The sequence below is a fragment of the Mytilus galloprovincialis genome, chromosome 8 (assembly GCF_965363235.1).
Source record: "Mytilus galloprovincialis chromosome 8, xbMytGall1.hap1.1, whole genome shotgun sequence".
NCBI classification, from domain to species: Eukaryota; Metazoa; Mollusca; class Bivalvia; order Mytilida; family Mytilidae; genus Mytilus; species Mytilus galloprovincialis.
Window position 1 is genome coordinate 45,030,864 of NC_134845.1, and position 25,002 is coordinate 45,055,865.

General features: G+C 32.7%; 1 protein-coding gene and 1 long non-coding RNA gene across 3 annotated transcripts; both read left to right on the plus strand.

The window, feature by feature from the left end:
* The first annotated feature begins 3,127 nt into the window (after positions 1-3,127).
* On the plus strand, positions 3,128-23,687 carry LOC143042029 (uncharacterized). Of its 2 annotated transcripts, none has more exons than XM_076214252.1 (4): positions 3,128-3,319; positions 4,080-4,127; positions 12,292-12,382; positions 12,731-13,321. In XM_076214252.1, exons 1-4 carry the CDS (start codon positions 3,265-3,267, stop codon positions 12,783-12,785), a joined length of 249 nt encoding a protein of 82 aa, XP_076070367.1. In that variant the 5' UTR covers positions 3,128-3,264; the 3' UTR covers positions 12,786-13,321. The 2 variants fall into 2 exon arrangements, with proteins under 2 accessions (XP_076070367.1, XP_076070366.1); XM_076214251.1 differs by lacking the exon at positions 12,731-13,321 and adding an exon at positions 23,355-23,687 and having other exon boundaries at positions 3,144-3,319.
* LOC143042030 (uncharacterized) lies at positions 15,312-20,863 on the plus strand. Its single transcript, XR_012967864.1, has 5 exons — positions 15,312-15,426; positions 17,542-17,595; positions 18,798-18,885; positions 19,876-20,180; positions 20,657-20,863. It is a non-coding gene; the product is annotated as an uncharacterized LOC143042030 (long non-coding RNA).
* Positions 23,688-25,002: the final 1,315 nt, after the last annotated feature.

Below are 25,002 nucleotides of genomic sequence, written 5' to 3' on the forward strand. Positions count from 1 at the left end.
TGGTTCCAAAGTTGCACTGCAACTCGAAAGTCAGGGTTCCTTGTTATAGTGAACCATCATTCAGATTGGTTCCTTTGGCTCCGAGAAAGCGGGCGGACAAAATTAGGTGGAAGAAAAATAATAATAATAGGGAAAAAGAAACAGAGGAATAGCAATATGTCACCCGACATTGTCGATCGGGTGACATAATAATACGGAAAAAGAAACAGAGGAATAGCAATATGTCACCCGACAATGTCGATCGGGTGACATAATTAAATCATTGGAATGGGAAAATTTAGAAATAAGAAGGAAAAAAGCTAGATTAACTATGCTGTATAAAATAAGTTGGGGATTAGTTGAAGTTCGTAGGGACAATTTAACAATATCTGATAGACGTACTAGGGGGAAACATAAATTTAGGCAAATATCAACAAATAAAGATTTCTATAAATTTTCATTTTATCATCGCACAATTTCGGACTGGAACTCACTACCTGAAGCAATAGGTATATCTGACACCCTGGAATCCTTCTAAAGTGGCATATCCACTCTAACATTTAAAGGATCCACAACAACTTATTAAACTACAAAGCCACTGTACATAATGTATATATGTTATTGTTAACGATTTTTTTTTGGTCATATTATTTTTAAATTAAGTCCATATGTACATAGCACACAAGTTCCGGGAAGTTTTACACTCCTACCTAGGAGTCTACTCACGTATTTGAGAAAAACGCCGTGACCTTGTATGCCTTGTGGTGGTTCGCAGGTTTTGACTATCGATTTTTTTTTGCGATTGATAAAAGCGTTAGGACCAGCAGATTTTCCTCGAGAACAATCGGGTACAAAACAAATTGAGAACTCTGCGTTATCTGTTGTAAACAAAACTAATACAGTTTGGTTACCTTGTCCTTTTCGAGCATATACCAAACAAACATTGACAATTTTTTGTACACTTTTAAATTATCCCTAAAAATTAATTGATCGGAGCTTTCAGCCGGATTCGTTTACCCAAATTGAGTTAGGAAAGCCTACAGTAAAAATCTGACGAACACAAAGATTTCTTCCAACTGATTTTCTTTGTTTTTACACTTATTGTATAAATACTGCAATAGCAAAACAGAGCACAATGTAACAGTCATATTTTCCGACTGAATTGACGTATCTTATTTTTTATAACAAATCATCGTGAACTTCATTGATGTCATCAAACATAAAAAAAAATCTGCAATATTCGACGGCAAAGAAGACATTTTGGAGATGTACAGGAGAGACCCTAAAAACATGCCCTTTTTTGTGTACTATGTTCATGGAATAATTTATGCAGTTGATTGATTGTTTCTTGCTTTACGTACTATAAAAATATTTCATGCATGTTCATGACGAGAACTCATAAACTTTAAATATATTAGGTAGGTCTTGCAATAAAAGGTTTTTTAACTTGCAGAAAGCGTCGATCAATGAACTCTATAGTCTGAAGTCGGCCATCGATATTTAAGTGTAGTTCCCTCAAGTCTGCTTGCATCTAATATGTCATAGTGAGCCTGAAATTTCAGAGTTGTTTGGAAACTTAAAGGTATGTTTGTATCTAATATGTCCTAATGACCTTGACATATAGGTGGGGGTTGGGGGCACTGACTGTCTTAGAGGGGACCCCCTCGATTCATGCCTCAGTATATACCTATTTACTAGTAATAAACCAAATTTCTCCCACAAAAAAAAAGACAGACACCCTGTCCCCTAAATCCGCCTGTGGTTTAATAGCTTCCTTGTGAGTAGCAATCATCTATCAAGGACATCATGACAGGAAATATCCTGGAATATAGTATCAACTGGGAGATATTTACTTCTTAAAGGACGCGCTGTTAAAATGTACACAAAAATAAAAATGTCCCAATTAGGAAATCATCTTTTTTGTGGTTAAAGGTTTGTAGTTAACCGACCCCCATTGACAATATCTCTCTATATACATGTATATCTATATGCAAGTCGAGATTAGAGGCAGTATTAACTATTCTTTGTATCTTTTATATTAAGTTCGATAATGCGTTCAATTAGTCACCAAACTTTTATTTGATTCGCCCCTTTGTTTTGTAACTTTAAAAATACATGTGCAAAATAATAATATTAAGAATGGAAATGAGGAGTGTGTCAAAGAGACAACATTCCGACCACAGAGCAGACAACAGACGATGGCCACCAATGAGTCTTCAATACAGCGAGAAAATCCTGAACCCGGAGGCGTGCTCCAGCCTAATCTAGCTGGCCCCTGAACACAAATGTGAACTAGTCATCGAAACATTTGTTTCTTCAAATCATTCGACCTTTTGATGGCAAAATACTTTATGCTCAATTAGGGTTTTTTTTTATATAAAGATGTATATGTAGGTAAAATACGTATTTGAATTAATATAAAAAAAAAAAAAAAAAAAAAACCAAACCTATCAGTATCTCATTTAAAAATGAACAGAACACTGAGTCTGATATATTGAAAATTGAGATTTTTTTTTTTATTAGCAATTATCAGAGTCATTTTTGAATGCAAAAGTGTGATTAAACATTGCGTTTCCGGGAAATTCTGCTTACAAATAAATGCAATACCTTTCCCATCGCAATTTCAGTAATAATGAACACTTCGCAAACTTTTCTGAATTTACGGCATGTACGATTTAGTTCCAGTTCATGAACATAAAAATTATATGGATCTAGAAAGCAGGTAGACGAAAGTATTAAATTGACATGTTACACATGTTTTTATTATCGTTCTCTTTCCTTTAATACAGTTATATCCATGATGTTGTATGCCCCTTCAACTTACGATTTTGATTGCATTCCCTTTCTGATAGTTTGCAGAGAATAAGAATGCAAATTATGTGACCGACGCAATCTATCCTGGCTTTAAACCTGCTGTAAGAGAGATATAAATAGCAATTAGATTATGTATTCATCGATTTAGTTCATTTGTGTTTAAACCTCTGCTGGAAAATTAATAATTCATTACAATAACAAACAAATGGTGAAAATATTAATAGTGTATCCACTTTATCGGTAAATTGTCTAATTTACGCTCATAGCGAAAGAGTTATGGGTTTAAATAATCAGTTATTTTCCGTTTCATTGCTAAAATACAATGTAAATAGAAAAAGTGATATATTTTAAATTCATTGATTGATATTCGATATTTGCTGGCAAGAGGTCAACTGTATATGTAATCACGTAAATGATCTAAATCTTGAGAAAACAGAAATTGGAAAAGAAAAAAAGAATGAAGGGATTAAAATGGAAGATCATGGATTAATTCTTATATGGAATATATTAGTGTGTATAAGTACAGGTTTGTGTTTATATTTACCGGCAAGTATGTGTTTAATTATATATCGTTGACTTCTGTAACATGTTTAAACAAATAAATCTAAACCCTACATGAACTAAAGATAATATTACGAAATGGTGTTGTACAAGAAGAATACGAAACTATACCTTCAACTTAGAAATAAAAATATGTGTCATGATTTCCAATGAGAACTCTCCACCATAGACTCAAATTAGAAGTACAATATATCAACTATAGGTCACCGTGCTGCCTTCAACACTGAGCAAAACCCGTATATAGATAGCCGCGCCATGACAAATGTAAAACAATTCCAAGCTAGCAGCATGATTATCAATTCACGTCAGTGACAAAAAACAAATATGATCTGCCAGTGGTGCATTTAGGTATGAGCACATGCATCCTTTTAAAACAAAGTTTTATATTTGCATACAATCGTGCAAATTGTTTTTTGCTTCGCTCCGGTAGTACCATACCGTCTATATAGACAGCTATAAAAGGACGGGTACTTGTATTCACCAACAACAAAAATGCACTCAATACAGATCTAAAGTACTCACAATTATAACCAATAACAACTAATCAGAATAAAATCATGCATCTTAGACTAAATTGTAAATCAGTACACATATGTTTATGTTATCAACAATATTAAAACAACGAAAATCATATTTCTTTTCTCCGATAAAACAAATCTTAAAATGTATAAAGTCATTCATTCATATATGGTTATAACTGTTAATAAAACTTTTTTTTATTGTAGCGTTTACTTCTAACATATCAAGTACGTTCGCACCACCCGCTGTTGAAGGTAATGGTTCTTTTCCTATCTTAATCCTTATCTAACATGTTACCTTTTCAAAAAAAACACATTGATGATTTAATTGCTCACAAAGTTGTTATGTCAGTTTCCTCTTCAGTGATCTGATATTCAAAAGGCGAAAACCATATACAACGAAATGTATATTTAAAAGAGAGACTTTTAATGTATTGAGTGAAAGCTGCTTACGTTCCAGTGGCAAATATTCAATGCACATTCAGGCCAAGTTTTAGTTTAAAATGGCTATACGTGATTTATAGTAAACTAATTCGTTTAACCAAAACAGAAATTGTTAAGTTTACAAGGAAATACCAAAGATGCATCTACACACTCAGAATAAAAAAGAAAGAGATGTGGTATGATTGACAACTGACCAGTCTCCTTCTCCTAAATGCTGCATTCTTGGCAGAGAATCTCAAAACCCTGAGGCAGTTTTAAATTACGTATTTCTAAGTTTATAAAAGAAAATATCAATTCACATCATATATATCAAAATGCTGTCTTGGTCCCTCTCGGTTTGATGGATGATTACCCCAACATCCATTTGCTATTCGTGATCTCTTGTTAGCTGACTTGGTTTGTTAAAATATATATAAAAGATCGTAACCTTCTTAAAGAAACACACATGTAGCAAAATCTTTTAACAGATATATATTTGATAATATAACTCACTTTTCGTTTATTTCATTTCACATATATATCTGGATACCATCTAGTTATTGTATATATATATATATACACACATAGATTGAAAGGGGGGCCTAGATAAAATGTAAGTGTACTTGTATTGTTTAAATCTGTATTCTCATTGTTTGACCTCATGATGTAATTAATGAATCCAACGAATAAACTATAAATCAAAATCACTAAAGAAATTATGTTTTATTTGGCTGTAAATTTGTCATGGCATTTATTGCAAGAAAGAAACACAATCAACTTGTCAATCAAAACTTGATGACGATTGAATTACTGAAGGGCGATCCAGCAGTAACAAAGTTATATCAGGAGCCACTGGGTAGTCCATAGCAGCTTAAAGTAAATTCCGCCTGTCCATTCACAATACAAAAAAGCTCCAAACTCAGTCTGTTATATATGCCATGACGCTGGTTCTATAATCATTCTTCCAAAACTGAAACGATAAATGAAAAGCAGCAGAAAATATTCATAATGGGGAAAAGGGAGGGCGGGTAAATTCTATAGCTTTGGTCAAGCTCCGTGTAAGGTTTGAATTCAAATAACCAAACCACATGAGGTAAATTGCACGGACTAACATTTCGCGGGCTAAACTAATTAGCATATTAAAGTGACCAGTATAAAATGAATCGAACACACCGTCAATTTAAATCAATAATAGGCATACCAAGTTATATAATTACAATAACTGAATTTAATTATTATTGAATTAAATTCTATTATTGTATATATATATATATACACACATAGATTGAAAGGGGGGCCTAGATAAAATGTAAGTGTACTTGTATTGTTTAAATCTGTATTCTCATTGTTTGACCTCATGATGTAATTAATGAATCCAACGAATAAACTATAAATCAAAATCACTAAAGAAATTATGTTTTATTTGGCTGTAAATTTGTCATGGCATTTATTGCAAGAAAGAAACACAATCAACTTGTCAATCAAAACTTGATGACGATTGAATTACTGAAGGGCGATCCAGCAGTAACAAAGTTATATCAGGAGCCACTGGGTAGTCCATAGCAGCTTAAAGTAAATTCCGCCAAAATTACAAGTTGAGTAACTAGTTGCACAACTTGTAATCCGCCATAAAATTTACCGCATGACAAATTTAACAGCAAGAATCAACATCAATCAACTTCAACATCATTATCAACTTCGATGTCATTATCAACATCATAATCAATTTCAACATCATTATCAACTCAACATCATTATCAACTTCAATATTATCAACTTCAATATTGTCAACTTCAATATTATTATCAACTTCAATATTATTATCAACTAAAACATTATTATCAACTACAACATTATTATCAACTTCAATATTATCAACTTCAATATTATCAACTTCAACATTATTATCAACTTCAATATTATCAACTACAACATTATTATCAACTACAACATTATTATCAACTACAACATTATTATCAACTTCAACACAAACATCAAAAACTTCAATATCAACTTAAATTCAATACTTTGAACTTCATTAAATTGATATTCATGTGGCAACATCAACATAAACTTCAGCTAAAATGCAATACTGTCAACATCTAAGCTATGCTATTCATTGTAAGGGAAAACCAAACAATGAGGAAATTTAAAGAAAATATATACATAACATTTTCAGAGCTCCTTGAATCTGATTTAGGAATACACCCAACTATCTCTAATCCAAACGATGCACATATAAGCTTAATATGACAGCTCCTATAACAATAAAAGAGCCAATTACCCAAATATCATTCAGGTACCCTGAAATAAAGTGTTTCAACTATACAATGCAAGGTTTGCTTTTGCATAACCTTTTTTAAAGTGTATGAAAATGTCCATCGTCTTTGTGTCTCAGCAATGTAGTCCGACATCAACCGGACAGGACAAATTGAAGTAGTTTATTCTTTTCCAGAATTGTCGTTACTGAATTACCCAGCTGATCTGTTTGCTAAGAAGGAACTTTTATAATAACTTAAGTTACCCTGAATAAGCATCAAATTATATCTTGGATCGTTTTACAATAAGATTTTCATTAAAATTTGAATTTGCAATTACTCCAAAACTAAGAAACCCAAAATTCTAGCTGAAAATGAAGCTTTGAATAAACATGTTTCATATACTGAATAACAAACTAAATTAAGCGCATCTAAAAGTCTAGTTAATATACCAATAGTAATAGGCTTACGACAGACGTGTCGCTTATGTCACTGAGCATCTTTTGAACAATAAAAGAATGAGTGTTGTCCAATAAACCATTGATCTTATGATTAAACCTAATGCCTGAAAGGTACGCATTCCCAGTGGAATAAGAAATTCATCTTTAAACATGTCAGCTACTATTAACTAAATGTGAAACGGGGCATGGCCATACGTCATACAGATTTAGTTTATGTTTAAAGTTTTGAAATTAATTTAGTCCATTTGATACGTAAGCCAAGTATTTGAATAACTCTTGCACTACCGATAAAGAGATTTAAAACAGAACTCGACAACCACTTGTCACTCAAAATATAAGAAATGCCATTATAATTTCTAAAATTATTTTCCAAACACGTAGATTAGAAATAGGTCGATAATAAAAAGGCCCCGCAATTCTACCATTTCAATTCACTCATGATTTTTCCAAGCTAAATTTGGATCTTGTAAAACAGACTTTAATATTTTGCTTGTATGATGTGCTCGAAAACCATATTTAAAACCATTATATAATAAATTTGCCAACATTTTAACGGGGTAGTCAGTCAACATATTCCTTTAAGGTTCATCATAACCTTTTTGCTAAAATGGCCGTATTTACACCCCAAATTTTACTCTGAGTACAGACTAACCTATACACCTGCAACAGTTTTAAGGGATGGCAGGAACTAGATATATAAATTTTAAATGCATTTTATGTTTCAGAAAATTATCAACTTTTCTAGATTTTGCTATCCATTTTTTTTCGTTCCTGCAGAAGGTGCAAAAATTAACTAAGTAGTGAAAACGATTGAGAAGCTCCCCTCATATAATCAATGTTGTGAGTAGTATTGATTTAAATGGACAATAGATGGACAATAGACACCTGTAAACCATAGGTGATTTAACAGGTTTAAACTGTGTAACTGAGTGGACCGTATCAAATGAAACTCGGGTGTTTGTTTATTTTGCTATCTTCTGCAGACTGGAAAAAAATGAACATCAAAATCCAGGTAAGTTTTTAATTTTCTGAAACGTAGACTTCATATAACTTTTATATATCTAGTTCCTGCCATGCCTTAAAACTTTCCTGGATGTACCAGTTTGTCTGTACTCATAGTAATTTTGGAGGTGTAAACACGGCCATATTTTTCAATTCCTTATGATGAACCTTAAACCGTAGTATTAACAGGGGAACAACCAAAAATACCAAATATCATACGGTGATTGCAAGCTGTAAACAAAATTATAAAATTTGAAATGATTAAATTGCATCCGTGGAACATTTGCCTGCTCACAGGGAAATCTTTAATTATTTATCGAAAAACGAGTATTTGGGTTAAAATTTCCGTGTGTATTCAAAAACCTGTTTGACTGCTCTAGCACTGGACTGATACCTTGGTGCAAAACTGTTTGCATCAGGTGCCCTAGGGTAGTTTTAATACCTAGGAGCAGAATAGTCCGAAGTTACAGAACTTCGAGGATTATTCTTGTTATATGAATAATTTGTACAGTACAGCGAAGGATGGAACTGGCTACATCTTATACCTGAATTCATGGCTGTATACACAATTCATACGAGTACAAACGGCCTTAAAATTATAATCGTAGCAAGGACTAATAACTGTGTGAGAAGTATAAGAAGATGTCTGTGGAACATGATTTATGCCTACTGCAATAAACTGAAGCCATAGCTGCCCATCAATGCCGTCCCATGTACGCATATGATCACGAGCTTTTCTAAGTCGAAATTGCATGTCAAATTTATAAACGTTCTCAAAAGGTACACCCCCTTATAATCGTCATGTAGCTAATCAATTCATTTGCCAATTCCGGGAATCTTTGCAATAAAATTTTCATATAATTTAAAAACCCTTCAGTCCACTCACCTAAGTTAGATAATGATTTACTTTTGAATATTTGTTTCTGTCAATTAAAATGTCTCCATCTTCATCAAAACCGAGCACTTTTTTCGGTTGATCAATTTTTGAAACAAAATGTTTTTGTAAAGTAATTGTGCCAAATCAACATATTCTAAATTTCATATTTGGTTTATAATTTTTTTTTGTGGTACAAACACATCAACATCATTACTAGTAGGTATAACTAAAATCTCACCGTTTTGTACAGAATTACGAGCTGTGGGCTGCCCTGGGTGTACACATCCCTGATCAGGAACTTGTTGTTCAGCGGGCTGCAGAGGAAGTTTGAAGTTCAAATGAGTTGTGGTTGTAGAATTGGCTGTAGTGGTACAAACGGCTGTTGTGGTAATAACTGCTGTTGTGGTAATAACTGCTGTTGTGGTTATAACTGATGTGGTGGCAATAACTGATGTGGTGGCATTAATGGCTGTTGTGGTGGCATTAATGGCTGTTGTGGTGGCAGTAATGGCTGTTGTGGTGGTATTAACGGCTGTTGTGGAATGGTTATATTTTGTCTTACAATTTCAGCTCTCTTTGGGCGAAGCCTTCTGTTTACCGGTAGCTTTATTTGATTTTGCCTACGTACAGCACGATTTGGCAGCACCCTCTCCCCTTTTCCTCTCGGCATACTGGCTTAAACAAATAATTACAATGTTAGTCAATGCATTAGTAAAATATTATATCATTTGTCAATGTTATATCCCTTAATCAAACAATTCAATCAATATTGAAATACAAATATTTCAATTTTTTCCATTGACTAATTAGTATTAAGATACAATGGCAATAACCAAAGTAGAAAAAGCCGCAAATGCTTGATTGTGGCTGTCAATGTCCAGTGGCAGATATTTCAAGTATACTCATAATGATAATATCATATTGATAACGAAAGTCATAAAATAAAATAATTATTGTATCTACCGAATATCAATTGAAGTGGCCTTCGTTAATGAGAAATATTCCTAACCTATAATCGACTATAATACATGAAAACTATGAAACAATTAAATCGAAAAGTATATATATTTAAATAGTCAACTAACATCCTTGATGGCTCGCAAAAGTTTACAAAAAGAAATGATTCATTACGTACGGAAAGTGATTTTATTTTTTTTTTTTTTTTTTTTTTTTTAAATCAACTGATCTAAGAAAACTTGACCTCATTTTAAAGGCATTGTGAAGTCAGACATTTTCAAAACAGTTTCACTTTTATCAATACACATAATAACAACGAAGAAATAGCAAATTTTCAAAATGGTAATTTTTTACTACTCTGGAAAAACTGTTGCCTCTTTAAAAATTAATAATATATATATATATATATACAACTCGTCTAAACATCAACCCAACAATGTTAGATCTGTAAATTTGCTTTCGCAAATTTTTGGTTCTTCCCTCGCCGGGATTCGAACCCATGCTACTGTGATATCGTGACACCAAATCGCCTGCACTGCAGCCGTCCCGCTAGACATTATATATATATTTTTTTTTTTTTAATCATTTGGGTTATAGCTTTTGTTTATTTTGCTTCTTTTACATCTTGTTAGTCAATTTCAATCCTCCATATTAAGTTTTTTGGTCAAAATAGAAGCTTAAAGCATGAAAATGTCAACCACTCTCATGAAATTCTATCGTCCAAAGTCACAGAACATGACGATTTTTTTTTTTTTTATTCCTTTTTTCAGAGCATCTGTTGGTATATTGAAAATGTAAAGTAAAACTTTATTAACATTTGAATGTAAAGAAACAAAATATGAAATATTACTCTTTATATACAAATGTATATGTTTGTGTGTGTGTATAAAAAAAAGATGTGGTATGATTGCCAATGAGACAACTCTCCACAAGAGACCAACTGATACAGAAATTAACAACTATAGGTCACCGTATAGCCTTCAACAATGGGCAAAGCCCATACCGCATAGTCAGCTATAAAAGGCCCCGAAATGACAAATGTAAAACAATTCTAACGAGAAAACTAACGGCCTAATTTATGTACAAAAAATGAACGAAAAACAAATATTTAACACATCTACAAACGAAAACCACTGAATTACAGGCTCCTGACTTTGGACAGGCACATACATACAGAATGTGCATGGTGGGGTTAAACATGTTAGCAGGCGCCCAATCCACCCCCCCCCTTTTTTTTGACCTGTGACAGTACAACATAAGAACAAACTATAAAAATCAGTTGTACCATGAGAGACAAGAAAAGTTTTGAAATATGTCATCTGTCTTTGTACTGTCATGATAGTTTTAGAATGTTCCCTTTTCATTAACATTTAATGAAATATTCTTATTCTTATATAGCATGTATAGTGAATGCTTATAAATAAAGATAAAACAACAACCTTTTAACAATTATTCTACTGGACTAAAATACCTTTTGCACTGAAAAACAATGAAAATAATATAACAATATTCTTATTCCAGAAATTTCAAACAAATAATTATGTCAGATAACTGTATTAAAATTCTTGTATGTATAAAAGTAAAGTAAACTCATCTGTATATCAGTTACAATATTTATGCAGTGAAATCTGTAAACCAATCTCATTCAGGACTGAAGTTCAAAATGCATTGAATGTGAATAGCATTCGTTGCCATACCTAGATTCATAGATTGTTTTTCTTTATGTCCAGTGGCACCTATTTCATGCATATTTAGGACTTAAAGAATTTATATATACATTTATGTTGAAATTAGTATGTGGCTTACTCACCGGTTACTTCGCGCTGCAAGATTTGGATTTGGATTAAGAATAAATAACATGGTAAATGTTCATTAGCGTATTAAGACAGTTAAACAATTAGATGTAACAACTCGCACAATAAGTATAACCATCTACTCAATTTACAAATATAAATATAAAATAATATCCAAGAAAAGATTGACAATTTACACAATGATAGAATTTAAATTCAGTTATAACACCAAAGAAAAAGTTCACGACTATTTAAAGCATTTAACAAAGTTAAAATTATTTAAGAAAGAAAAACCAGATTAACAGTTCAAATTCTTGAGCTATTATTTTTTATAAAATGTTGCTTAATTCTAAAACTAAAAAAGAATACTCATCTTTTCTTCTGTGTTTTAAATTCTATAGCTTTGGTCAAGCTCCGTGTAAGGTTTGAATTCAAATAACCAAACCACATGAGGTAAATTGCACGGACTAACATTTCGCGGGCTAAACTAATTAGCATATTAAAGTGACCAGTATAAAATGAATCGAACACACCGTCAATTTAAATCAATAATAGGCATACCAAGTTATATAATTACAATAACTGAATTTAATTATTATTGAATTAAATTCTAATGTTTTAAAGAATGTACCGTTTGTCTGTTTCAAGGTTCAAGTCCTGATGCATCGTGGGTAATTGTTGTTATTCTTGCTGTATTTCTATTGGCGATCATCATTCCAACAGGAATTTGCCTTGGAAGGTAAGATAACTCAGTATTTGAGCAATTTATTGAGGTACCTAATAAGAAACATGAATACATACATAGTTGCTTATATAAACTAATGTAAAATGTCACTTGTGTATTGTAGAGCGTACATTTTGTACCGTATGCTATAATGGTTGAAAATGAATATATTATAAAAATAAATCTACAAATTGTATACGTTCCAGGCGCTCTTCCGAGTGTGGTTCCCATCACCAGGAACGTTAAAACAAGGAAAGAGAAACTGTTATTGCTTTAATTCAATATTGCAAGACAATTTCTAATACATGTACGTTAATTAGAAAACTAATTTTAATTGTGTGTTTTTGTTTCCCCTTTGTCTAGGAGAAGATGGAGAGCAGGAAAGAATATGACGACAACAACAAAGACGTCAAAGTGAAGAAACATTATCTTTCATACTTTCATCAAGATTATCTATAGAAGATATACATGAATTTTCAACTATTTGGGGATGGTGGTAGAAAATTGAAGTACAAACAAATCATAATTTCATCAGGATTTAATGTCGAAAATATATGTGAAATTTTAATTTAGTAGTTAGATGGTGGAGGATAAATGTCCTTTTTTTATCTTGTTGTTTAATTCAAGTACAATGGAAGATAGTTTACAAACAAAATCTGGATCAACAACAACTATTTGACTCAAAGATAGAACCATGTTATAAGTTTGGTTTTATGACAGTTTAAAAGCAGCCATACAAACTTGACTTGAAGGTCCGTAAAAGAGTACTTAATGAATACATGTGTGTACTATGTCAATTGTATGGGTATATTCTTCCCACAAATACGTGGCAACACAATTTGGGAAAACTCAAATGACTAGTGTTTGAAAATTGGCGATAGACTCTCTTAGTGCTTGTTTGATGTATGTGCATGTACTTTGCAAATAAAAATATTGAGCACGGTTTAACGGTAACATGTCTTTTGGGATTTTTCTCTGATCTGTTCCCTTCTTTTCTACTTCTTTTCTTTTTTCTTTTCTGTTCTTTCTCTTCTCTTCTCTCTCGACTCATTCCATTCCCCATTGCATCTAGTCTAGTCTCACAAAAAGGCCTCTACTTCAAGCAAATAGTTTTAGTATGAAAGTAACTCTTTTTTTTATAGAATAACAAATCCCATGTATAAATTCCGTTTAAAACGATAACGATCTGATAATACTCCAATTAACTTTCTGGTATACCTATCGGAATGCTAGAAACGTCGCACGATACTGGTGTCACCTAAAGTTACACGCTTGAAGACGTTAGCCAAAATGAAAAAAAAATAAAGATGGCTTTCTAAAATACATTTTGACGGATTTTATGAGTGAAATACCTTAAAAAATTTTGATTCATGATTTTCTTAGATAATGGATACTAAGCTTTTTAAAAACATATTAAGAATTAAAATGTAAACGGAATTGAATCATTTGAATAATAAACATTTTCATTACAAAAACAATCATATATTCCTTTTTAATAAACTACGAACTACAAATGCACTCATTTATACAATCCAGAATGTCGAGGCGAATGGACTACGGTATATTAAGCATGGAAGTGTCATTGAGTTGCACAAATATTACAAGTAAAGGGAATCAGCCGGAACAGTTACGTCAAAATCGCATGTGGGGACAGTGTATCGGTCATTATAGATTTATCTGATATCTCGTAATTTAAAATAAATTTATGAGAAATATATATCAAAATAGAGAGTTTTTTTTGTACTTTCATCCCCTATGCTTTTTTTATGTAGCGAGTAGAGCACTGTATAAAGAATATCACGAAAAAAAACAGAAAAACATAACCCTATGTCAACTGGGTCTGAAGGGGACAAAATTTCGAACATTTTATTCAACTGGAAAAAAAAAGAAATTATTTTCAAAATACCTGATTATTACATGAGGTGAAAGGGTAAGCTTTGTACAAAATACTAGTATAAGATTCATTCTCAAGGCATGGTGATTGCTCTGTTTTCCCCTTATATGGGATAATTTAGAAAAATGACGGCAATTTTTCGTGCATGGAACACATTATTTGTGTCATATTTATCCCTTTTTTCAAAATTCAGTCTTTCGAGGAAAGAAACCGACATTACATCATCGAAGAATTATCATGGCTGTTCTAGACAAAACATTTGTATCGGTTGATGGAATTTTACATATGTTTTTTACAATATTCAGAAATTCCCAAAACTTAAAGTGTAACGCGGGACCAGGAAATAATATTCAAAAATGAAGATTTCATTGATTTTAATTAATGAAAATAGTCTGTTACATATACAAAATTGCAATATTCGGAAAGACGAATTTAAAAGCTTTTAAATGATATATAACACTTTGGGATATCAATTTTAATGTATATAAATTAATGACATGAATGTGTCTTGTCCACGATTTCACCAAAATAACACAAGTAGCGTGCGACGTTTCTTTGCTTATATGTTAATGATACACCACTTTAGTAATTTGGAAACAGCCTTTCATTGGCTGATGTATCAGTTACAAAAACAGAGAGTATTGAACGGAGAGTTGTCAGATAATCGTGAGTAAAGTGTAGACACAAAATATACTTCAATCAGATAGCAATTGGAAAATTACCAACTTCTCAACCGTTATCGTTTCATAAGATATGACGAATATTTTAACGCCATTGTTTGAACTGAATAAATATACTACTATATACGTGATCAATTTAATCCAAGAGATGATTTTTATCTCAGTTGACGGATTTATAAAAGTTTCCCAAAATTATTTTCGAATCCCTTGTTTGATTACTATGTTAATATGCCATATTCTATTGTTATACATTTCAATAATAAATATTGGCTAACTTGAAGCTAATTTGCATTATTAATTGTGAACACGCAATTTAAAATGCAACAACAAATTATAAACAAGGTTTATCCTACATGTCATTTTGGTTTCCTGAACAAACAATATGATAAAACGTATAATACATTTTTTTCATTTCATGATGACGGTGTACTATAACTTGTTGATATTTCTTATATTTCTACTAAGTGGTGGTCTGGCGAATAACGGTAAGATTTCTAACTTCTTTTTTTACATCTTAGTAAATACTATTAAGCTTTTCATTATCTAAAGTAGATTTGAATGTGTGACGCCCGCCAAGGCAAATTACGATATAGCGTATGCCTGCAACAGAACAGTTATATACTGAATTAACAGAACGAGATCTGCGAAATTTTGTAAAAATTAACAAATAAATATGTATGTATTCAAATAGTCGCCAAATTGACGAAGATTTATTTCAGATTTGTGGTTTTTCCCCGTCTATTTATGTTAAAATAAATTTGCATATATCTAAATACTAAGTATTCAGACCACACTGTAAGCATAGCCGTACAATGTTTATCTATAAGTTGTACTAAAATATTTTGAACCATTTGGTTATATTCTTTTGATTGGAGCGTTACTGAGGAGTTCCTTGTAGACAAAACGCACGTATGCCAAACCATATTTCAATCCTAGTATCATTGGTGAGTTTATTTACAACACCTGGTCGATGCCACTGCTGGTGTAGTCCCCCTGATGGTATCGCTATTTTAATAGCCCTCACTTCTGTATTCGCAGACTTATCATTGATACGGATGATCATTATTATGAATTATCTGTTTTAAGGATCTTTTTCCACAGGAAAAGATTTTCTTAACTTTATTTTACAAAATTTGTAGGAATTTTGGGTCCGTAATACTCTTAGACTTCGTACTTTATTTGGCTTTTTCAACTCTTTTTACTCGAACAACACCGATGAGTCTTTCGTAAACGAAACGCACGTCTGGCGCACATAATTTCAATTCTGTATCTTTGATGAGTTTTTTTAGTTATATCTTAAGAGGTGCTAACTTTTTAAATGAACACACAGTTTTTTACACAACCTCGTGATTATAATAGTAGAAATCATCTCGGGTATTTCCAATCATCAGTTTTCATTACATGTTTTTCTTCAGGACAAAAATGAAACACTCTCATCTGACGTACTTTTGAAAGAAACGATTTAAATATCAATGAAAAAAAACAAAGATATAAAAATGTAATGTAGAACACGCCGTTACAAACAAATTTAACATAGCAAAGTTATACACGCCGATACAAACGAATCTGCTAGAGCAATTAGGGACACGCTTCAAATAAATCTACCGGTTAAAGGTGAAACACGCCACTACAAGAGAAACATTTGGAAAACTTCACTTCAATCGAAACTACCAGAGCATTGTGGAACATGCTGCTAAAACGAATCTACCGTAGAATTGTGGAACACAACGCTACAAAAATGTTAAATCAGAAAATAGAAACATACCGCTTCAACTGAATCCACAGGAGTAATGTGGAACACGCCGCTACACATTTTATATTGGTCCAATGTGGAACATGCCGCGACTAACAAATCTACCGGAGCAGTGGGAAACAGATAGCAGCTACCAACAAATCTACCTGAGCAGAGTGAAACACCCCAATATAAAGGAATCGAAGCAAAGTATAAATTGCCGCAATAAACAAATATAATTGGCCAAAGAGACACTCACTCACGCGCTCATCCTATTCGTGTCTGTCAAAACATAAGGCCACAACCAAGCAATACGAAACACAACACTACAAACAAAGCAAACAAAGCAAAGTGAAACACGCCGCTTTAAACAAATATAACCGAGCAATGTAAAACTTGCCTCTTCAAACAAATCAAAACGAAGCAAACCTAAACACGCCTGCTACAAAAAATCTAACTGGCTAATGTGAAACACGCCGCTTCAAACAGTTATACCGGATCAATGTAAAACAAGCCACTACAAACGAATCTGCCAAAGCAATGTGAAACACGACGATATATACGAATCTAACCGAGCAATGTAAAACACACCTCCTGAAAAAAATCAAACGAAACAAAGCGAAACACACCGCTACAGAAACAAATCTAACGGAGTAAAGTAATTGTGAAACATCCCATTAGACACAAATTAAACGAAGCAAAATGTAAAGCGCCTTTACACATAAACAAACGAAACAATGTGAAAGACCTGATTTTTTATTTAATAAATACTGGCACATCTCTTACGATCTTTGTTTTTTTTTTGTCTCGATCAATGTTTATATTTTAAGGTCTCAAAATAGTTATTAAATATATGCCTTCATTGTAGCTTTTACTACTGACACAACCAGTACATTACCACTACAACCACCACACGTTAAAGGTAAATAATTTCATTTTTAAGGAACAAAGGTTCAAACTCTCTCAGGTAAAGTTGACCTTAGACGAATTTGGCTATTGCTTTAAGTTACACTTTCGGACATAACTATTTATGTGTAGCTCCTCACGTATTTAGGTTTATATATAACATTGACTTTTAAGTTTCGGGTTTGAGTGTTCCTACTGAAAGCTATTACAGAATACACTTTGAACACTAGAAAAAAGTGTTATATTTATTTTACAGCTTTGTTTTCATCCGGTATGTGTCCAGTATGAATATGTATTTGAAATATCTTTTTCGTTTACAAAATTACAATACGGTATTACCCTTCGATAATTCAAGCAAATTGAAATTATGTATTTATCCGCCACTCTTACATATTTTGAATACTTTTCTATCGGCGAATAAAAGAATCAGATAAAACAACGATCATGAATACACTGTACTGAGTGCCGTGGTGTAGTGGTTAGTGCATCGGACTACTAACACAAAAGTTCCTGGTTCGATTCCCGTCTGGGATGAAAATTTCAGGGACTGAATTTTCGGCTCTCCCTTGACACCATTTGCGAGTATGGTCTTGAGGAAACGATGATAGTCCGTCGGACGGGGACGATAAATGGTTGACCCGTGTTAAGAGAGAGCCATATCTCTTGCACGTTAAAGACACCCTTGTAGATTTCGAAGAGAGCAGGCTTATGCCGCTACAAGGCAGCACTCGCACCCGCAAAGTGGAAAGGGATTAATATAAGTTGCAAAACTTGTTTCCCAATCCACTATAAATAAATATGTTTAAACTAATACACTGTACTGTTTATTATATCTCCATTGTAGCACCTGAGATCACTCCAGTTTTTATGAGGTCTGTGTTGTTCAGTCTTTCGTTTTCCATGATGTGTTTTATGTACTGTTGTTCATTAATTGTTTGTTTTTTTTACCTTTTTTTGCCATGGCGTTGCCAGTTTTATTTTGTGTTCGAGTTTGAACGTCCCTTTGGTATCTTTCGCTTCTCTTTTGTAAATAGAATACAGAGAATCAATTTATAGCATTTCACCTTTCATTGTAGTAAAACTTATTATATATACTCAGCTTGATATTACCACAGCGGCGGACATTCTACATTTGATTTAGGGGGTGAAGTGGTAAGATAGAAGTTGTTGGAGTTCTTAATTTCATAATAATCCTTATTTGTTTATTTTTATGTATAGATTCTGTAAACACAGGGCTAATTGCTGGTATCATCTTTGCAATGGTATTCCTTACTGTTGTTGTCTTGTGTATATCTTTAGTTGTAAGGTGAGTTGATATTACTTGAATTATGTTTTCTATGGGTCCATGGTAAGGAAAATAAGGTAAAGGATCGTTATATAACATTTTCCAACATTAGTCTAATCTATGATAGAAAGTACGTGTTTTAGATACCAAAACTGATTGTCATGTTTATAAGATTACTATAGGATTACAAGTGTATAAATTGAATGCATGTCACATTTTGTGAGGCAAATATTTTTCATCGAGGCTTGACAAACAGCATTTTCTTGTTTAACATTTGAGGACTATGTTATTAGAGTATTTTAGCAAAAAGATGTCAAATACAATGAATCTCCTGATATGATTTAATGTAAGATTGTCTCGAGTGCATGGAAACTATATGATACTATAATCACTATGGTGCGCTTTTCTGTATTCACATTTGGCCAAAACGTTACATAGTCAAACAAAAAATAAGAATATTTGGAATGATCGAAAATTATAAAACTATCTATTAAAGACTAAACGACACAAATGTGAACAATTCCATGTCCCTCTAGGCCTGCAAAAATCAACAATGTATAGAAAGCTATCAAAAGATACTGGGATAATAAAATGTAAAACAATTCAAAATAGAAAACAAACGGCCTTATGTGTGATGCAACAATAAAGAAAAACATTCTTGACAGATAGTTACTATAGACCAACTCTAGATATCAGGTTCTTTAATAACTCAATATAAAACAAATCCATTACATCACTCTACAGTTTTATTTTATTATTGCTTGAACATATAGCTTAATATCTATTAGAGAACATAATGTAAATTAATACATTGCCAAATCGAGCCAAAAGATACGAACGGGACATTGTAGATAGATATAGGAAGATGTGGTGTGAGTGCCAATGAGACAACTCTCCATCCAAATTATAATTTATAAAAGTAAACCATTATAGGTCAATGTACGGCCTTCAACACGGAGCCTTGACTCACACCGAACAAATTTATATTAATTTCTATAATTTTATCACTAGGAGAAGGCGGGCAGCATAGAGGAGTGTGACATCATAACCTACCGGATAGAAAATAGTCTTTATTTGAAATCTAAAAGATAATTACTGTTGTAACATTCAAATTTACAATAAGTATTGGCAGTTTACTGTTTCACAGTTTCATAGTCTAATATATCATTATGATACTATACAAATACTTTCATCGATTGTTGATTTGTTTTTAAATTAAAATCTCTTCTATTCTTATTAATCATTTAAGCTAACCACGTGCCAGTACTAAAAGTTATAAGTTCGAACAAAAGGTCAATTTACAAGCAAACAATTTAGTGATTTTCTTGATAGAGGTTTGCTGCTCACAAGGAAGCTATTAAACCAAGAGTTCCAAATAGTGAAGTTGAAATCATCCCTTCGTAAATTTTACGGACGCCATCACGAGTTGGTTGACCGTTATGGAATAACCGTTTCACAAATGATATCGGATATGTTCCTTACGTCGTAACTACAATCCCCTTCCCTTTCATGAATATGACCTACCGAATTAGACTATTTACCGGATTTGTAATCACATAAGCAACACGACGGGTGCCACATGTGGAGCAGGATCTGCTTACCCTTCCGGAGCACCTGAGATCACCCCTAGTTTTTGGTGGGGTTCGTGTTGTTTATTCTTTGGTTTTCTGTGTTGTGTCGTGTGTACTATTGTTTTTCTGTTTGTCTTTTTCATTTTTAGCCATGGAGTTGTCAGTTTGTTTTGGATTTATGAGTTTGACTGTCCCTTTGGTATCTTTCGTCCCTCTTTTAGTATTTATATTTAAAATTTTAGAGAGATACATACTGGGTTGGACAGACTTTTCACAACACATTACGCTTTTTTCTTCATTTTCTTTACACAGACAGTGTGTTCTGTAAAGGAATTGTTTCCCCTGCAATATTTTTGTTAATTTTAGTAATATATTGTCTGTCTTTACAGCATTGGGATACTTGAATTAATTATAAAAAAGCATTATAACCAACTTATAATATGGTTATCAACCAACCGAAGTAGTGAATTTGGGATTCCTTTAGCTAAACCAATCCAGCAAAATGAAATTTAAGAAAATCAGAACCCATTATTCTATCCTTTGGTATGTACATGAAAAAGGACGATGAAAATATTCCGTCTTTATAGTGGATAACTAAACTTAGATGTCTTTCTATAGTTTTTAAAACCATTTTGTCTACATTTATATATGCCCAGTCTTCCAAAATATTGTTATGACGTATGAAATTATAAAGAAAGCGAGATTTCAACTCCCTCGGGCAAAATTGCACCGACTACAAAATTTGCACTCATTCTGACAAAATGCAACGGATTAAAATGTAAATGGATTCAATCAAATAAAGAAAGGGTCTTTACTTGATAAGCTATAGTAATCTAAAGGTAGTTGCTGGAAGGACGCTTTGTCAAAATGTTTGGTTCATAAAACACAATGATACATATCTAAACTACAAAGATTCTAAAGAAAGAGAGATCAAGCTATTTCAGATTTAGCTAATTCTATAATAAAACTAACATTGATAAGCTTACCCAAAAGTGTACACTCCGTTATACTCCGTTATTTAAAAATCTCTCATATTGACGGTCATGACATTACACTATGGTTCAGAAAGCCAAGCATAATAAAATCATAGATTAGAAACCCACAAGATGACAGACAAAGCTAAACATAACATAATAAGATCGGTAAAGGTCAAAGGGTCATTTGAAAAATTAAACTAAAACAGTATGTTCTAGGTTAATTTTCAAACGTTAAAATAACAGTCATATGACCCAAGTAAGGTAAGTTATAAAACCAGGTTTAATCCACCATTTTCTGCTTAAGAAAATACCTATTTCAAGTCAGGAATATGACAGTTGTTGTCCATTCATTTGATGTGATTGAGCTTTTGATTTTGTCATTTGATTAGGGAATTTCTGTTTTGAATTTTCCTCGGAGTTAAATATTTTTGTGATTTTACTTTTTAGCCACTTCCCTGGTAAAAGAAATAACAGTTAACAGGACTATAATAAGATGTATTACGCTCAAAAGCCGAATGGGCAAGCACATCAAATCGTTGGGAAACTAATAGACTTCAAATCAAAGGGTCATGATCTTGATTTGATGTCCAATAATTAAAATCTCCAAGTTAAATTCAAAAAGGTGAAATCTATAAATACTGACCAAATCAAACGTTTTCAACCAACGAAACAAGTGGAAAACAACTGTTATATTCCTGACTTGATATGGGTATTTTCCACAGAAAATGGTGGATTAAACCTGTGTTTTAAACTAGCTAAACATTCCAATTGAATGACAGTTATTTTGACAAAATCGGATGAACAACCCAACCAGACGTAATAGGCAACTCCAGGAAAATTCAAAACGGAAAGTCCGCAATCAAATGGCAAAATCAAAAGCTGAAACACATTAAACAAATAAACAAATGGATAACAACTGTGATAAATCTAACTTGGTACAGGTATTTTCTTATGTAGAAAATGGTGGATTAAACCGGGTTTTATAGCTAGCTTAACCTCTTACTTGTAGGACTGGCGCATTAAAAATAATTATATTGACAACAATGTGTTAACAAAATAAACAGACATAATAGGTTAATATGTCAAAACAAGAGTACAATAGTCAACTTTGTTCTATAATCTTAACCACTTAAACACAATCAAATATGTAACAAGAAAACACAAAAGGGAAAATAGGAAAGGCACACTAAACAAAAATGAAGGACACAAATACAAACATTTCCCGAGCCACTTCAAATGGGTATCACCTAAAACAGACTAAACAGTATAAGTAATATTCAAAAAAACTTATTTATTAAGTTTACTCTGACACGTTATTAAGATGACAAGCAACGTCAGAATCCTTACTTCAAGACCATCGTGTATTATTTGGGAAGTTATTCCCGATTATTTAACAACAAGGTCTTAGTACCTTCCGATAAACGTTTGATGACATCACCCTGTTTCATCAACTTTCTCTCCAGACACTGACGATGTTTAATAAAGTTCAAGTAGTAGCTGCAAGCTCTTGAATACCAAAAAAGGTGGAAAATGTATATCATATATGCAAATGAAGTTGGTATATTACTACTAAGATAGGGGAGGGAATTGATAATCAAAAATTTAAATCCTGTAGTTTTCTATAGATTCTGGTTCTGAGATGACTGTGTATGTCAAATTCGAAGTTTAAATTTGAAAATGAGGTGGAGGAAGCAATACATACAACACAACTGACTTTAAAATTCATACAAACTTAGAAAAATAAACCTAGCAGGGACGACGTAAATGTTGTTGTATTTGATAATAAACTTGACAAAGACGCAATCAAAACAAGTTAAATTAAGTAGATGTAGGCAATTATGAGCATCCATGCGGCCTTCAACAATGAAAAAACTAACCGTATATTAAATGAGAAGCACATGTTACATGTTTTAATGTTGGTTTCTTTTCTTCATATCTGTAGGAGAAGATGGAGAGCTGGAAATAAATATGACGACAACAACATAGACGTCAAAATAAACAAAAAAACAAATCATACGTCCTTGAGGTTGTTCATATCCGACAACAACAAAGATCTCAAAATAAAGAAAAACATATATAGTGCATACGTTTATCGGAATGTTCATATTGATGTGATTTGTAAAAAAATGATCTTCAGTAATATAAATTCGTACTCGGATGACACGTCATTAACGCGGAAGGGAAGACATTTAAAACCAGAGAGATATATCTGAATTGTAGGGCATGCCGAGTTCATATTTCAGAGTTCGATTTATGCAGAACACTCGATATTTGGTACGTACGTGAGTGGTAATAACAATTTCAAAGCAAGCAAACGTATGTGATAATGGGTCAATCATTAAGACCCAAAATATTTCTAAACAATTGTCCTACCTCCACTACAAATATGTTGTTGTCCCCATAGATAAAGCCCCAAACAACATCGTTTTTGTGTGTAAATCTCATTACATAAATTGCTTATAAAACATATTACCCACGACACTTACCAAGCTTACAAAGAGGAAATCCTACATAATCATAGGTTTGTTCTATGTTCCTTTGGAATTTCAACCAAAGATGTAGAACTGAATTTTCCATCACTGTATTGGATACCTACACAAACCTTTCACAAGCTATTTGCATTCCCATTGGAACCAATTGTGCCCCTCTTCTTGCCATTTGTTCCTTTATGAGGCTGACTTTATACAAGAACTTCTTAGAAAGGAAGGAAATAAGTTAGCAATATCCTTTAATTTTTTTTATATATATCCTTTAACTTTACTTTCCGCATTATAGATAATTTTCTCTCACTAAATAATTCAAAACTTAGTGACTATGTTGAAAGCATATATCCTATTGAACTAGAGATAAATGATACAACAGATACAGTTAAGTCTCCCTCATATCTTGACTAACATCTAGAAAAAGGTAATCAGGGTCGGTTGAAAACAAAACTTTACGACAAAAGAGATAATTTCAGCTTTCCGATTGTGAACTTTCCATTTCTATGTAGCAAAATTCACCAGCGACTGCATACGGAGCGTATATCTCCCAATCGATACGATATTCCCGGGTTTGTATTTCTTATCATGATTTCCTTGATAGAGTCACAAGGACGCTTTAAAACCAAGAGTTCCAAATGATGAATTTTAATACGCCCGTCAAAATTTTGACGGAACGTATTATGGTATACAAATGTCCGGTGTCAGTCCGTCTGTCTGTCTGTCCGTCTGTCCATCTGTCCGTCTGTCCGTCTGTCCGTCTGCCCGTCTGCCTGTCCGGCGTAAACATGTCGCACCGTAACTTGAGAACGACTTATCCAAATTTCATGAAACTTAACATAGTTGTTTCTTATGATGGTCAAATAAACTGTATACTTTTTGATGGAAATAAGATTTAAACTTTTTGAGTTACGGCACTTTGTAACTAAAACAGGGGTGTGTTTTTTGCACATGTCGCACGTTATCTCAAAAACGATTTTTGATTATTGCTTAAAACTTTACACACTTCTTAGTTATATTATTCTTAGGATCTGTATACTTTTTGGTGGTGATTTGAGATTTCATTTTTGAGTTATTGAGTACTTTGTAAAAAAGGGGGAGGCTTTTTTT